At 51.7% G+C, this 16,777-nt stretch overlaps 1 protein-coding gene across 1 annotated transcript; it reads left to right on the forward strand.

Moving 5' to 3' along the window:
• The first annotated feature begins 1,395 nt into the window (after positions 1–1,395).
• On the forward strand, positions 1,396–10,567 carry Dact2 (dishevelled binding antagonist of beta catenin 2). The gene is made up of 4 exons (XM_051206064.1): positions 1,396–1,719; positions 6,478–6,610; positions 7,558–7,836; positions 8,545–10,567. The coding sequence occupies exons 1-4, from the start codon at positions 1,504–1,506 to the stop codon at positions 10,185–10,187; spliced, it is 2,271 nt and encodes a 756-aa protein (XP_051062021.1). The 5' UTR covers positions 1,396–1,503; the 3' UTR covers positions 10,188–10,567.
• The last annotated feature ends 6,210 nt before the right edge of the window (positions 10,568–16,777 follow it).

Consider the following 16,777-nt stretch of genomic DNA (forward strand, 5'->3'; position numbering starts at 1 on the left):
GCATCGGTTTCTCAGCCATAACACCAAGAAAAAGCACAGTGATGAGAGAGAGAGAGAGAGAGAGAGAGAGAGAGAGAGAGAAATGATGCTTTGAAATAAAAATAAAGAGCAAGAAATTGTAACTGAGGCCTGTGATCCAAGTAACACAGGAGACTAGCCTGGTCTGCATAGTAAGTTAGAAAGGGCTGCTTATCGAGACTCTGTCTCAGAACTGAACAAAATAAACAAAAAAACAGATAAGTAAACAGAAACCTACAGACCCGAGGGTGAATAAAATCTGGGAATCATGTGTCTAAGGATTTTACAGATGGTGTCTGGTAAGGAAAATGTGTAAAGAAGTCTCTGGTCTTAGTTACTAACAGAGTGCCTGGTTGACCATTTCTGCAGGAAGAAGATGCCTTAGCCTCCTCCTGCCTTAGAAATTGCTAGCTGCTAGCTGCACTCCACAGCCCTGGGCGCTCTGGATGGCACATCTTCAGTCAGCGGGTGCGGCTGGCACCTTCCCACCTCTGCTTCTAGGAGGCAAAGGTGAACGTTGAGAAAAGCGGCCTGGCATGTCTCCAAAACCTTAAGCACAGTAGCCACCTGTGTGTGATTCACCGATCCCTGCCTTCGGTGGACACTCAAGTGAGAGGAAAGCGTTCCCACCCGTCCTGTTTGCAGAAATGAGGTGCAATTTCTTCCTAACCAACACTGGAGGAACATGGGAGATGCTGCCACACTGCCATACAATAGAATATGATTCAGACAGAATAAGAAGGCTCTGATGGTGCTAAATGGGAACATCCGGAAGTCTAAGAACAGTAAAAGACCCGGATAGCAAGATTCCACTGAAAACGGTGTCCACTGGAGGCCCGGGGGAGGTGGAGGTGGTGGGGGGAGGTCTGAGTGTGTGTGAGGAGAAGGTGCAGGCAACTGAGCATGTGTGTGCGCAGCTTCCTTCTGGAATCCAGAGACTGTTCCTGACGTGACCACCATGGTGAGAGCTGCACAGCTCAGGAACTTACTAGAAGCTTCCTTGAAGGTGCGTGGCATGTGAGTGAGGTAGTAAACCGAGCAGCATGCAGGGGTTTCCTGGTACCGGTTTATGCTGGGAAACCTGGTAGTGGGTTTTCCATTGTAATGCACTTACGAACAGAAATGTGATTTTTGCAGTGTGTGTGTGTGTGTGTGTGTGTGTGTGTGTGTGTGTGTGTGTGTGTTGTTTTTAATTAAAAGGCCCAAACAACACCTTTCTCCAGCCATGCCCAAGCTCTCCTCTGTCCCTTTCCGGAGAGGCTCTGACCTTCCCTGAGGAGCAAGGAGTCCCAGGGGTGCATGGGCTGGGCTGGACTAGGGCGCGGCGGGCCGACGGGGCGGGCAGGGGGCGGCCGCTGTGACCTCGGGCGTCGCAAACGCCGCCCTCGGCGGCCAGCGATAGGTCCCACCCCACCTAGGCGACCTGCGGCCGGGGGCGGGGAGACGCGGCGGGGACGCGCAGCGCGGTGGTTGAGCGGCCGAGAGATGTGGGCTCCGAGCGGCCCGGGGCCCTCGGGCTGGGACCGCCGCAGGGTGGGCGCGCGGCTGCGGGCTGCCCTGGCCGGGCTGCAGGAGCTTCAGGGGCTGCGCGCCACTCAGCAGGCGCGCGTGCGGGGCGCCCTGGGCCTGCACCCTGCGCCCGGGCCCCGCGACCAGGGGCTGAGGCTGGAGGCGGCGCTGGCCGCGCTGCGGGAGCAGCTGGTAAGGAGCGAGAGGGACGCGAGTGACCGAGGGGACGTTCTGGGGCGCGACCCGGGCTCAGGGAGAGCGGAGAGGCCCGATGCGCGGCTGCGTAGGAAGCGCGCTGCGGGGTGCGTGCTGGGGAGCCGCGCGCGGGACCTGATGTTGAATGCGCATCTCCTCTGCGGCTGGCACAGCCATGGTGCGGAGGCGCGCAAGTCGGGCTGGGTGCAGTGTTGTTGTGGTGGGGATGCGTGGACCCTGGTCTTATCCCGGGAGCACAGCGTGACCGTGTACTGCAGGACACTCTACTGAGTTCTCTTGGGTCACTTGCAGGCTGAGGACACTCCAAGATCGCGTGTCACCTCATACGTTTAAAAACAGAAACGAGTGTCCTCCGGTCTGAGGAACGTAGAGAGGGGACTCGGTGGTGCTTTCTCAGCTACTCTTGGCCATTGAGTTCTCCTCTGTAGACCACGGGGGCCCTCCACGAGTAGAATTACAATCTGCTTCTAGGAACAGCTCAAGATGTTTTGTAGTGCTGCAGTGTTGTGTTTTGGTTTGTTGTTGTTATTGTTTGTTGTTCCTGTATTTAGCCCTGTCCTAAACTCGCTCGCTTTGTAGACCAGGATGGTCTCGAACTCAGAGAGAGCCTCTTGCCTCTGCCTCCCAAGTGCTGGGATTAAAGGCTTGCATCACCACCGTCCAACGCTGCGGAATATAATAATAATAAATAATAATAATAATAATAATGCTCTCAGGTGTGATGGAGTCGCATCCATAAGTCTGGGATTTCCCCCGCCCACGGGTGAAATTTGGGTCTGCCCTGTTGAGAATTGACTCTTTGTAAACCACCAGGATGAAACTGCTGTGTTCCAATCAGCTTTAGCTCAGAAGCGTGTTGAGCTTGTGTTTAAAGAATCAGGAAGTCCAGTGTCTGAGTCACTTCCCCAGGACACCTGGAAACCTCCCTGGGTGCTAGAGAAAGGTGGAAAGCTGGCTGAGCTCTCCAGCTGGCAGCCTCCTCCAGTTTGTGAGATGCTCAGAACTGCCCCGAGGGGGACATGGCTGGTGTGGGCTGGACTCTGCAAACTGCCGTAGCCACGCAAGGAGCAAGGCATTACTACAACAGGTGCCTGCGGTCCGAGAGGCTATGCACTCTGCCTCACGTGACTTCAGCCAGGCAGGCTCACTGACGGTTTACACGCATGACCCGTTCCCTTGAGGTTGATGATTAACTCCGCTTCAGCAATACACAGACCCAATCCGTGAGCCCTCACACTGCAACCTGCACGCAGCCTTTGGAGACATCAAACGAGCTTTTTGTTGATTTCCTCCCCCCACCCTTTTTCCCCCAAGACTAGAAGGAATAGGCAGGGTTTGTCATGAAACTTGGTTCACCGGAAAAGGAGAAAAATGGTTTGAATTTATGTGGCTTTGATCGGCACTTGGCACTTCCACATTTGTCTTACGGGCTGGGGGAGGGGAGGGGTTAGGAGCAATGGTACTTGTTAGATAAAGGGAATAATGAAAGGGCTACAGTGCAATCCAGAAGCTCACAGCCCTCCCGGTGGCTCACCTGGCCCGCGGTCACCTTTCAGGTGTGAAGCTGGAGTTCTCCTCGGTTATCCTGGGGGTGGGGGGGGGGAGTCTCAAGTAAGGACTGGAGGATGGGTTTAGCATTTCTAGGGATTTAGCGCTCATCAGATGGGCTACACACCTTGCTAATTGCTAGGTCAAGACTCACAAAGGGAACTCAGCAGTAGCTGTTTAGGGGAATTTTGTTTGTTAGATAAATCAGCCACTCTTAATGATGGCTGAGACAAAAATAAAAAAGCGATTTCATCTCTTAGTCCTCCTTTTTCCAGACTTCTTTGCTGATGAAATCACAAGCCCTCTGACCCTTGACCCCAGGTGGCCCTTTAGGCTGCCTGCCTCGGTGAGTGTTTTCACAGGGACTTGTCTCAAGGAACTGGCTGGCATTTCCACTCCCATAAGTGAGCTTAAGTAGGATTGCAGACAGTGTCTGGCACCGTACCAAGAAGTTGTAACATTGTATCTTGCTTCAGCTACATCCAGAAGAGGTGTCCTGGGACAGGAGACTGACACAGACCTATATGAGGATCATCCTGCAGGGTTTGACTGGTCATGACATGTTCCAAAAGTGACAACAGGCAGCCATCCCTTTCCCTGGCAGGCTCAGGCAGTGACGTCACAAGAGCAAGCCACACTGATTCCGAAACTGTCAATGGTGTTTTCTTTGGCCCAACCAGCTTGCTTTATGAGCACATAGGGGGCAGATGGAGGTCAGATGAGAAACAGATGAGGTCAGGGACAAGGACCTGGACTTGACAGGCTTCTCCGGGGCCACCAGCAATCTTCATCTCTGAGCCAGTGAGCAGGGCCCTTGACTCACTATGGGAAGTTTGCAGGAGACCATCAAGGGATAATTCATGCATAAAGCATTTCCTTTGTTCACAATTAGCATTCAAGGAGAGGAAGTGTCTTAGATACCATCTCTACATCCTGAACTTTTTATCCCCTCAAGTATACCATCAAGATTTATTATTATTATTATTATGCTGGGGTTGCAGTAGGGAAATGTCTGTGGGGGGAGGTATAACAAATTCTGATCGAGTTCTGTATAATGGTGTGATCCTGTAAAGGAGCCACCCAGCTACCTTTTGGTGGCACCTTGGAATGGCAGGTCTCAGACATTTGGAGATCGGTCACTAGACTTAGCTGATGAAGGTGCAGGGTCCTACACAAGACTGTCTCAGAGCATTACATAGCAAGAGCCCAGGATTTGCAGAGGTGCCTACATCATTGGGACTATGCTTAGCACCAGACCTCTGACCCCTGATCCAGGTGCCCTGGAACATCTTGAAATCAGTATGAGTCTTGCAAACTGTAGACAGGCTTGGTTCTGGGAAGAGTGCCATAGTCTGGCTTTGTAGCCAGCAATGCTCCGTCCTGGTCATGGTGGCTTTGACGCTGAAGTTCAGCCTAAGGAACAGTGATGAAAACTTGAACTAAGGGTAGAGGAATATTAAAACACACACACACACACACACACACACACACAGCAGGGCACTGAAGCCCCTAAGGACCCTGGGGTCTTGAGACCTCAACCCTTAACTAGAGACTAGCTGGAAAGGCTGGCTGGGCTGATGTTATCTGCAGAGCAGCTGGTTCCAATGTGCACATAGGGGCCAACCTTTGAAAGTGGCCTCTGAGGAAGGGGAATAGGGTTTGATAGATGCTGTCACTCACTAGACTGGCCCTGGCAAAGGTACTTGTTGTCTGTGGGTCCCATGGCTTTAAGACAGGGCAAGGAAAAATCTTTTACAGAGAAAAATCCATGTCTTTGATGGGGCTGGGGCCAGTTTCTGAGTGTGTGGAAAGGGCATGGCTGTGGTCTCTAGCTTGGTTGTCTCTGGGAAAGAGTTTGGGATGGAAGCATGTTCTGGGAAATGTTGTTCAGTTATGACATGGTTGGTGATAGGAGATACTGTTGCTCTCAGACACTTTTCACCTGTGTTAGTAGAATTAGGATCAGATTCTGGGACCTAGCAGCCCTAAAAACCAGCTGGGCCACCCATCCTCCAACAGGCGAGTCCTAATGTAAAGCTAAAAAGGGATGTTTTCGATGTGTCCACATTGAAAAGAGGGACAAATATAAAGAGTCAGTGAGACCCCCCCCACCCACCCACACACACAAGTTCATCTTTAGGGTACTGACCTAAGTACCCTTTTATATCTGGAAAGAAGCAAGAGGTGGGAAATGCTGGTCACGGTGTGATTCTGCCTGTCACTCTCAGGTGCCTGGAAGGTGGTAGGTGAGTTGTCGCAACTGTGGAAATTTCTTCTTGGTAGACAGGATGAGATTCTGGGGAAATTCCGATTTCTTGGTGTCCATTGTCTCTTCACAATATCTTCTTTCCTGTGGGGGCGAGTGCACCAGAGTCAGCTCCTGGGGGAAGAGCTGAGTGGGCTGAGATTGGCAGCTGTGCCAGCCCAGGCCAGCATTCCACTCAGCTCACCCTGGCCCTTCCCAAGAGTCCTTCCTCTGATGAACACGAAGCCATAACTGCTGGCATCTTGCTGCTGGTGATTTATTTCTGAGGTAGTTCCCCGCTAGAAAAGTAATGGTCACTTGCTTCCACAGATGAGCCATGTCCCTTGGTTTTATTTGTTAATGAAAGGGGGGGGGGGGAGTATATGCAGCTGACCTGGAAATCAGGAAACTGCCAGATTGAAAGAAAGAAGTTTCTTTTACCAAACACTCAGTACTGATTAGTTTGTGTATGTGTGCACAGAACTCCCTTCACTTCATGTGAACTGCACTCTGTGTGTGTGTGTGTGTGTGTGTGTGTGTGTGTGTGTCTGTCTGTCTATACACTTGGGGACCAAGGCATGGAGAAGATCCAGCCTCTGGGGACAGAGCTTGCACGTAATGCTCCCCAGGGCAGACTTTCCAAGTGAAGCTGGGGTTTCCTGTCAAAGTGCACACTCCCAGGTACCATAGACCACAGAGATGCTGTGTGAGGGACTAGCTGCTACACTCCGTGTGTGTGCGCGCGCGAGAGTGTGCCAAGGGGTAGCAAATCCTTTGCCGTCCATTCCAGCAGACCCAGGAGGTTGCTTCCCATGAGTTGATGTGAGTTGGAAATTTGGGGTATTCCTGGTGTTCACGTGGCTCCTGTTTCAACCTTGGACCTTGGTTTGGATCTCCGTATTCACATCGAGTCTTATCCTTTCTCTTTCCTTGCCTCCCAGTCACGGTTAAGGCGACAGGATGTCGGCTTGAAGACTCACTTGGACCAGCTGGACCAGCAGATAAGCGAGCTGCAGCTGGATGTAAGCAGGTCATCCTGCGAGGGCCTCGACAGTGACAGCAGGCCCAGCTCAGGTATTGCTGATAGTGACTGGACGTTGGAGAGCCAGGCTGAACACGCTGTCACCCTTCACAGACCCTATCTGACTTTACCCTGTTCATCTGCTGATGTGACACTTTGGAGGCCCTTGAGCAGCCTGGGGAGTGTATGTGACTAAAGACATGAAAAAGCTTTAACTAAACATCTGAGAGGGAGGAGAAAAAAAAAGACAAATATGATAAATATATAAAGTTTAAATATAATATATATAAGCTAAAGAGTTTACATAATTTATACAGTTTCCATGCATGTAATGTCATGGACCAGGCAAATGAGTATTTTACAGACTGCCTGCATCACTTACATCAATATAACTTGCCAGCCAATCACACAAGGATGGCCCTCCCTTCCCTTGATCCACCCCAGAGCTCACAGAAGGTCATTGTTACAAGTCCGTGTGTGGCTATGGCCACTTTTGCTTTCTCAGTATTCTCCTGGTGAAACTTAGACACAGAGACCCATGTGTCTGGGTCACAGTGGTCTGTGTATCTGTCACAGTTATCTGGGACACAAACCGGAAGTGTTTGGAGTCCCCCTAGGCACTCTTGGTTCTTGGGTTTTGCAGTCTGGCCCTGGATGTGCTAGGTACCCAGCAGTCCCTGGGGCTGAGGACTCGCACGAAGGAACTGCCCCCATGCAGTTGTATGTTAAAGAATGGAGGTGCCTGAAGCTAAGGAAGGTCTCCTTCTGAGTATAGCCAAAGGTGTCAGGTGAGGTAGGGTCAGTTGTTCCCATAGCCACCAGCAAGGACCTGGAACATTCTTGTCGTGGGTCCCCTACCGCCACCACCACACAGGCATTCTTATCGGCTCCTCACTCCTCCCTGTGCCAGAAAAAGCAAGAAAAAAGAGCGCTGGGCCTTGGGGGGCGGGTAGCACGCACTGGGCAGAGGTGCACTGACCACTGTGTCCGCTCTGTCTAGGTTTCTACGAGCTGAGTGATGCTGGTTCCTGCTCCCTGTCTACCTCGTGTGCGTCTGTTTGCAGTGACCGCCTCTCCCCCTCCCTGGGCAGCTGGCTGCCTGTGTTACAGCCCTCTAAGTCCAGGTGTGGCATAGGAGACTGGCGGCCCCGCTCTGCTGATGAGACCACTGTCCCTGCATGGAACTCACAGCCCAGTAGAGAAGACAGCAGGCTCCTGCACGGTGCAGAAGACACAGGCCGGCCGAGGGGCATGTTCCGGCCCAGACCAGTGTCTACAGGTGAGAAGAGAGGCAGGAGAGGGCGAGACCGGTGTGATTCGGGTGGGAGAGACAGCAGATGATGGTGCCTGGGTCCACTGGGGAAGAGGATGATCCCACATGGAGTGTGTGCGCGCGTGTGTGTGTTGCACGTGTGTGAGTGTATGTGTGTGAGTGTGTGTGTATGCTTGTGTGAATGTGTGTGAGTGTGAGTGTGAGTGTATGTGTGTGTGCGCGCACGTGTGTGTGTGTGTGTGCGTGTGTGCACGCGCATGCCTGCAGTATGTGTGGTTGTTTTAAATGAACACCCGGAAGCTCAGGAAAGCATTCAAATCATTCTATGTGCCACATTTAGAGTGAGAATCAAAGCACAAACACCCTTCGTGTTTTCCCGAGAGAAAAAGATATCACTTGGATCCCTCCGCTCCTGGGCTGTGTACCAGCCTTGGTCTCTGTGTGGTGGTGGGGAGGGGGGGGGGTCCCAAGTTTCATTCTCAGGCTGTGAAAGCTGGAGCAGTACCTACTGTGACTGACCCATGTGTAGCTGTAGACATTTTCCCCAGGGAGCCTTCAAGCTGCAGTTAAGTGGATGCACAGAGATGACTCCTCCTGCTCACTCTCACTGAAGAGCAGGGACCAGTACCCACAAGGGTGGAGCCTCAGTGTGCGTCTGTGGGGACCAAGGAATTGATATCTGTGCTGATGTGTTTTTCATGGTCTCAATCCCAGGCGATCTTGAGAGAGTCCTCCCAGATGACCTGGGGCTCCAGAGAGCTGGTACTGATGCTGCATCCTCATCCCTCCTCTGCCACGGGATAGAGGTCCCGGCCCATGCACTGGACCCCAAGTACCAGCGTGATTTGGTGGCCAGGGGTGGCCAGGAAGTGTACCCGTATCCCAGCCCCCTGCATGCAGTGGCTCTTCAGAGCCCCCTCTTTGCTCTGCCTAAGGAAGTGCCCCGCCTTGACATCCATTCGCCTCCCCGGGAGCCTCCTTTGGTCCCTGTGGATCAGAACAAGACTCGGACTGGCCCAATCCTTGAGCTGGGCTCTGCTGAAGCCTACATCCAGCGGCTATTGCGTCTACGGGGCCCAGAGCTCCCTCTGAGAGATGTGTTGCAGGAGCAGGGAAGTAACATGACTCCTTTCCCACGGAAGCCCTGTGGCCAGAGGTCAGACAGTGCAGGCGAGCTGGCCTGTGGGATGGACAGGGGAGGAAAGAAACCAAGTATGGATGCTGCCAAGGACAGCCTCAAGCAACAGGGGTCCATGCCCCTTGTGAATACCGAGCCCCTCCGCAGTCCCCCAAAGGAGGAGGCCATACCTTGGAATCCCCGTGTCCCAGGAGACAGCACTGCAGGCCCCTCTCTCTGCTCCCAGGCCCAGGGGCCTCACAATGATTATGGCCAAGGACGAGTCCTGTCACCAACCAGGGTGCTGGGCCCTGAGAGCCCCCCTCTGGCCCCAGGGCCCTTTGCCTACCCATCCTGCACCACTGGTGAAACCTCCCCAATGAGCGTGTCGATAGGCTCTCCCCAAAGCAAAGCCGTAAAGGTCAGAGGAAGAGTTGGTGACAAAGTGCCAAGGCTAGGGAAGCAGTTTGCACCACAGTCCGAGAGACAGCGGGGCATCCGTGCCATGGTGCCTCCAGAGTGGGACCCCTCATCCAGGCCCCAGAGGGGAGGGCTCGGCAGGGGGCCCACACTGGCCAGAGAGCCTTCTGGACGCTCCTGCTCTGAGTCTACCCTCTACCCTGTGCCCTTCTTTGTCCCGCTAGTGGTAGCCCGGCAGGAAGGTTACCCAGCATCCCAAGCTGAGACATCCCCACTTGGCTCAGCAGCCAGGAGAAAGCAGCGCAAGTGGCAATCTACTATGGAGATCTCAGCCAAACCCCGCTTGGTCAGCCGTCCTGGGCCCAGCCTAGGGGCCTCTATGTCCCCAGCCAGGAGAGCCTGTGGTCCCCTGGCCCAGAGCAGGCCCACTCTTGCCCGTCAGGACGCCTGTGCAAGGAGTGAGTCAGAGCACTCGGCAGAGCGTGCCTCACTTTTCCACTCAACCATTGCGGAAACCAGCGAGGACGAGGAGGCCAGTGACCACACTGCCAACCGCTTTGGGGACGAGTCCAGCAGCAACGATTCAGAAGGCTGTGTCCACAACAGCCGCGGTGGCCCGGGGATACGAGGTGCAGGGGCTGGGCACTGGGAGCGGGCCTGGCCTCGGGTGCCCTTCCAGCAGTCTCCACGGGCCCCAGGAGCCACCAGGCCATCCCTGCCCCCTGTGCCCAAACTGTGCCGCATCAAGGCCTCCAAGGCCTTGAAGAAGAAGATCCGCAGGTTCCAGCCAGCAGCCCTGAAGGTCATGACCATGGTGTGACGCCAGCCTTTCAGGTCAAGCCTAGGAAACCCCGTCCCGCGCCATGTGATGAGCACACTGATGCACTGCAGCCGGTTTGCTTAGGTTTCTCACTCACCATCCCTGTGGCTGTGAGCTCCCTGGGGTGATTTTCCTCCCGGCCATTTTCATCGCATGATCCCTGCCTGAGCTTTGTTCTCCTTCATGCTCTGGCTTGTATGTGGAGAGAGGTCTCCAACAAGGCATTCCCTCCCAGAGACGCATTAGATACATCGCATCCTGTTGGGGGAACCAGACTGGAATTCGGCTCCATATTACCCCGGTATGAATAAACCCACGCACCGCACGATGCTGGTGTAGTACCAAATAAAAGAACCTCATTCCCTTTCTCCGGCAGCCACTGTCTGTCTGTCTGTCTTCCTAACATGGGACACGTGCTGACCCAAGTTGGGGGGGGGATGGCATTTTGAGAGTAAAAAGCTCAAACTCTGGATTCAACACAGGTGAATTGAGTAGGAAAAAATATTTTGGAAGAAGTATCTTTTTTTTTTTTTCACATTTGTCTTTTGTAAAGAACGTATCTACTTTTCAAGGATAAGAATGTTAGTTTTTTCCAGCTCAGCTGTCCTGTGCTGTAGTCAAAGGCAGTCTTGTCCTGGATCCATCCCATGCTGCCCTAGAGGGGATAGCGGGGTGCTTGCCCCTCCCCTGAACATTTTGCAGAAGCCTTGAAAATAAGGCGACAGGAAGGACTGGCTGAAAATACTGTTGCAGCGAGTGTGGAACTCCTGTACCGAGAGCTGTATACAGGAAGAATGCTGAAGAGACTTGCAGATTGATTAAGGGTTAGAACAAAGACATCAGCCTCCCTTGAGAAGGGAGGGAGAGGATGAGTGTGGATGCTTTGGGTGGGGGAGGGGGTTGAAGCCACAGAGAGCAAGGGGCTTCTGTGCAAAACTGCTCCAGACTGCAAACATTCTCAAGGGGCCAAGGGAACAAATTCGTGAAAAGCAAACATGCCGGTATCCGCCTTGACTTCCTGCCTGCGCCTCCTGGAATTGCTCGGGCCAAGGCTTCTGTCTCCCTTGTACGTTCACAGAGTGTAAAGGAACATTAAAAGCCAGTCATAACTTGGGTGTTTGTGGTAAAATATATTTTTCTCATCACTGTGACAAAATGCCTCTCAAACTTAAGGAAGGACGGTATATTTTGGCTCACAGCCTCAGAGGGCTCAGTCGACCACATAGAGAAGGCATGGCAGTTCACATCATGTCAGGTCAGGAAGCAGAAAGCATGACAGGATGTGGCCAGAGATAATGTATTCCCAAGGACTAGCTCCCAGTGACTCAGTCCCCTAGCCAGGACCCACCTCCAAAAGTTTTCCCAAGCACCATCACCAGGTGGGGGGGGGGGAGGCTCAAGTGTTTAAAACACAAGCCTAGCCCGTGAGGAACATTTCTATTTCGAACTACAGTGTTTATTGGGGCCCAGAAAGGCTATGACCTTCTCATGAAGCATGTTTAGTCTAACTTCAAGAGTCCCCACAGACTTAATGGCTCCAGCATTGGTCAAATGTCTTAAGTCCAGAGATTCAAGGTAATTGCTCAGCTGTGGGCCCCAGAAAAATGAGATAGCTATATACTTGTAATGTATAGGACATAGGTAATGCTGGGTATGTTGCTAAACATGCTGTGATCAGTTGCCTCGATGTTCCTGAGGTGAGGGGAGGCACAACCTTCACCTCTGAGGGCTACTCAAAGAGTCCTGATGAAACTGGGCCCCTGCCCAGACTCAAGCCTGCCTCCCTACTGCTGCTTCTGGGGTGATGACATAAGCTCCATGTGCCCATGCTCTTGCTGGACCCTGCAGAGCTCATGCTCTGAAGCTATACAGACGGGAGACTCAAATGTACTCCATGAAATAGATGCATCCGGGCCTGTCTACCCAGCTGTGTAAAGTAACCGTGAAAGCTATGCAGCTACAAAAATCTGTGCTCTGTGTGTGTGTGTGTGTGTGTGCAGCCACTCCTTTTCTCTCTTTCCTTGCCTTTTAATATCATTGCAAAAGTAAAAATGTCCCCAGTGGGGCTTGTGAAAACACAGTAGGAAACCAATCAGAGACCAGAGCAACCAAGACACAAATGAATCTCAACAACTCCTAAACAGTGCTGGCCATGGGGCCTCACGCCTGAAGAGCAGGTGGGGCCACTGGGTGGGAAATGACCACCAAGATTCCTGCTGAAGACAGACCTGGATCCTGGGGCGGGGGGAACAGAGCCTGGTGAGTGGTTGAGGCTGAGGCTCTGGAGGAAAGGCTACTACTGCAGGGCTCTGGATTTCCCTGACATCACACAAAGACCATGCTGTCTGATAAACTCAGACATATATTTTGGTTTTCCCAGAGGTCAGAAACTCATTCCATGCCTTCTGCTCTCATTTGCACCGAGGCAGGACTGGGATGGGTGAGCACAACGTAGGAGATTCCACAGGGGTCCACTGGGCCTTCTGAACCACAGCTTGGAGAAGAAGGATAGCTTCCCACCAGAAGAACTTGCCTCCTTTAAAAAGGGGGGCAGGTGGCATTAGAGGATTCAGGATGAGGGGCAGGTGGGTAATATCAGAATGAGCTAGTCTTTTCTGGATCAATGCAGTGACTCCTCCCACACTCCCCAGTGTTTCCCCCCAGGGCAAGGAGTCCCCCAAGTGTTCAGGTCACACTACAGGGTCAGGGTGAGCAGGGTGCATCGTGACACACAGAGGCAGAAGCCTGATTGATACCAGTGATGAGAAGCAGTTACAGATGGTCGCTGCAGAGCTCACAGAAAAGAGGATTGACCAGCACATTCCACAGCGAATCACTCAGCTTCCTCAGGCAGAATACACCATGCTCACCTGGAAGGGAATAAGGATAGTTTGTTTATTCTGTAACCAAACATGAGCATTGCTCTGGAACAGATTGGGGTTACCTGAGTACCACATTCTAATGCAGCAACAGTTTTAGATGCAATTTTTATATCAGCAGAACAAAGAAAGTCACAAATCATCAAGGCACTATTTAAATATTTTGATGGTGACATCAGTAGCCGGCTTAAAACAAAATGCCTCTCCTATGACCTCCGACACCACCTGATGAAATCTAAGGGGGTCTGTTTGTACATTCCAAAAGGATTTACCTAATAGTCATGAAGATGGCAGACCAAATACAGAGGTGGGCAATAAATGGCTATTTGGAGACTTAAGATAACTCAGGATAATTTGTACCCCGGCCTATAAATTCCATCTCTCCATGGTCACTGCTGTCCTAATCAGTCTATCATCCTTGTAGAATGTTTAAGGTAGGTGTGGCTTTTCTCTGAGAGTGTCAGTCCACATATTTCAGTGTAATTTTCTTTCAGACAGACATATCTACTCCAGGGAAGGTAAGAGCAAGAGCCCTCTGGGCAGTATGGCTCTGACATAGAGACTCATAGGTGCCGTGATTGTAGTGGCACCCAAAGGGTGCAGGGAAGTTTAGCTGAGGCTTCTACCACAAGCTTTTTAGAAATTTTTTATTAAGTTCTATTGTGTTTGAATTAAAAAATATCTTAGAAGAAAGCCAAACTAATGTAGGAATTAAATATATGTTGTTACAATGTAAGTAGTAAAGAATTTAAATACAATGTTAGTGAAGGTACCCACCTCTCTTTAATGAATTGTAACATTTAACAAAATAGGCTTAGGCCAGGTGTGGTGGTGAAGGCACTGGAAGGCAGAGGCAGGAGGATCTCTGTGAGTTCAAGGCCAGCCTGATAGACATAGTGAGTTCTGGTGATAGCCAGGGCTCTCCAGAAAGACCCTGTCTCCAAACAAAACAAAACAAAACAAAACCAAAAGGAAGAAAAGAGAAAATGCACTATGTCACAAGTGCTGATTAGATGTGCTGCTGATTAGATATGCAGGGCTCTCTGAGGGCATTGTCTGCAGCCCCTCCATCCCTGTGCAGGGCATAAGCACCATTGAACACAGTGCAGTGTGGAAAATATGGCCTCACCAGCAGAGCAGCTCTGTCCCTCTGCAGAAGACGTCCTTCACTGTTAGCCAGGGGTGGCACACTCAGCATCTGTGATCGGCTAGGCTCTGAACACCATAGCCTGTGTTGCCCAACTTGAGGACCTTATTTTCAAGACCACAGATGCATCTAGGATGTATCCGTAGACGGTGCATCAGCCACAGCTGCGTGCACTGGGTCTCGGTTGTAGTCACTGATTTGCTTTGCTCAAGGCTGGAGGACCAGCTGCAGCGGACCATACTTCTACACAGCTGCCAAGGAGGATGCTCCTCTCAAGAAAACCACAGGAGATGCCAAAAAACACAAGGCACACAGGAAAGATTCAGCTTCTTCTTGCTTGTCACTCTAAAGCAGATGATGCAGAGCTCTGGCACCCATCAGCTGCCTGGCTTCTGGGCACCAGCAGGCCACAGGAGATCCTACTTAATAGACAGATGTGTTTGTTTGTGACAGGGTCTCACTGTGTTGCCCTGGTTGGGCTGGAATCAGCCCTGCTAGACCTTAAGATTAGAGAGATCCACTTGCTTCTTCCCCCCCCCCCAAGTACTGGGATTAAAGTGTGTGCCACCACGCCCCTCCATAGGCAGATTCTTTGTGTTTCTGTTCTTTTGTTTTTGTTTTTCCAGACAGGGTTTCTCTGTCCAACAGTCCTGGCTTTCCTGGAACTTGCTTTGTAGACCAGGCTGGCCTCAGACTCACTGAGATCCACCTGCTTCTGCTTCCCAAGTGCTGGGATTAAAAGGGTGAACCACCACCGCCTGATTTTTAACATACAATTTTTTGACATGCATCTTGGGGGTAAAGGCCAATTTATCAAAGAATTCCCAAAGGCCTGCAGCTAAGAGGATGCCATCTTTTGAGTTCGGAGACTTACTCATTAGCTCTAATATTTATAGCACAGTTGCCAATGGTTGACATTTATTATCTGCCATTTATTTTAACAAGTACATATGATTGATAATTATATATACTTAGCAGCCTACAAAGCACTTCGAAGGGTCTTCTGGTGCCTCCTGTGACAGTTCTGAGAGGCGGGTGTGGTGGGTGTGTTGTATATTAAAGATGAAGGACACAGAGGAGAAATAAAGAGTGTTGCTCGGGTTACTTACTTAGCTGGTGCAAGGGTGTGGCTGAGGTCAACCAAGGCCTCCACTTTCAAAGTCTGTGGTCGCTATGCACAGCTAGGGCACGGGCCCATTTGTAGTTTGTGGATGGTCTGCTGACTTAATCCACACTAGTCTGAGGAGTCACCTTCAGGAATGAAGAGCTCACCTCTTTCCAGAAGCATCTGGCATCTAGGACTTTTACTCATCTGCTCTAAAAGCCAAGAGTACAGAAGCTTCACCAAACTGCCCTGGGCCCCTACTTCCCTCCCCACACCCTCCCTACCCCAGTCCTTGCCCTCACCCCCACCCTTATCTCGACCCTGCAAGTGAGCCCTACCTCAGGCTACCTCCTTGCAGAAGGGTAGCGGAGAACATGGTCACCTGACCCCTGGAAGGAAGAACTCCACAGCGCCCATGCTCTATGCACTTTTTTTTTCTTGCTAGCTGACACCCTCCCACCCCTCTACCCCACCCCCACCCCTGTTTCCCTGTCCTCAAAGAGTACTGCAGTTTTTCTTTCGGCCACTGTGGCCTGGCAGTCTCTTCCAATGCTCTCTGCTGGGACCCAAGGGAATGTGCGACCGTCCACAGCTCCTCTACCTTAAAAGGGTCACGACTTCATTCCAAACCACATCCAAAGGGTGTGGCTACCACTACAAGTTCGCTGGCAAGGTAAGATATCAGTACAAAGGAGGTCAGGCCTCACACCAGGGGACACCAGCTCTCTCTAGAGGGGAAGGATTTTCTACTGATGTAGCCAACTGCAAAGTAGAGTAAGGAAGGGGTCTTCTTACTATTCTACGCCACACTCACTTGACGGCAGATGAAGAGGAGCTGGGGGACTTCCTGAAGGAAAGACAGCAGGATCTCTTAGCACATCATGCTACTACGCCTATGACCCCAGCTCCTGAATTCATGATGAGACCCACTTCTCTATTTTGGGGTTCTCTAAAATATAAGTATATCACAAAATAAAAACAAACGCTTTACAATCGGTGCAAAACAGAATTCCTGTGTGCACAGATGCCTTCAGGCCAGTGAGACGGGGGCATTAGTGGCATGCTTTTCCCCCTACCCCTCCCTCCCATCCTCTCCCCTTTCTCCCTTCTCCCCCACATATCCTGCATCTTTCTGCTTCAGGCAAAAAAAGTTTGCACGTCTCTTGAGACCTCTCTATGGGCCAGGGTCAGAACCAGGGCACTGCCCAGGGAAAGGAGGGACACCAAGGTCCTCTTGTGTCCAGGCTGTCTGTGTTTCATGCACACACACAGGTGACAATTGACAGTGTAGTTCCTGGATAATATCCACAGAGTCACAGCAAGGCAGTGAGCCAGACAGATGTGCAACCAGGCCAGCCAGCACACCCCTCTCTTCCCGCTAAGGAGGCAAGCCAGCTGTTCTCCAGCTGTGTCCTGGAGTGATTAGAGTTCGGGGTTTGGGGTGAACCCAGACACTACT

This window comes from Phodopus roborovskii, unplaced genomic scaffold (assembly GCF_943737965.1).
Source record: "Phodopus roborovskii unplaced genomic scaffold, PHOROB, whole genome shotgun sequence".
NCBI lineage: Eukaryota > Metazoa > Chordata > Mammalia > Rodentia > Cricetidae > Phodopus > Phodopus roborovskii.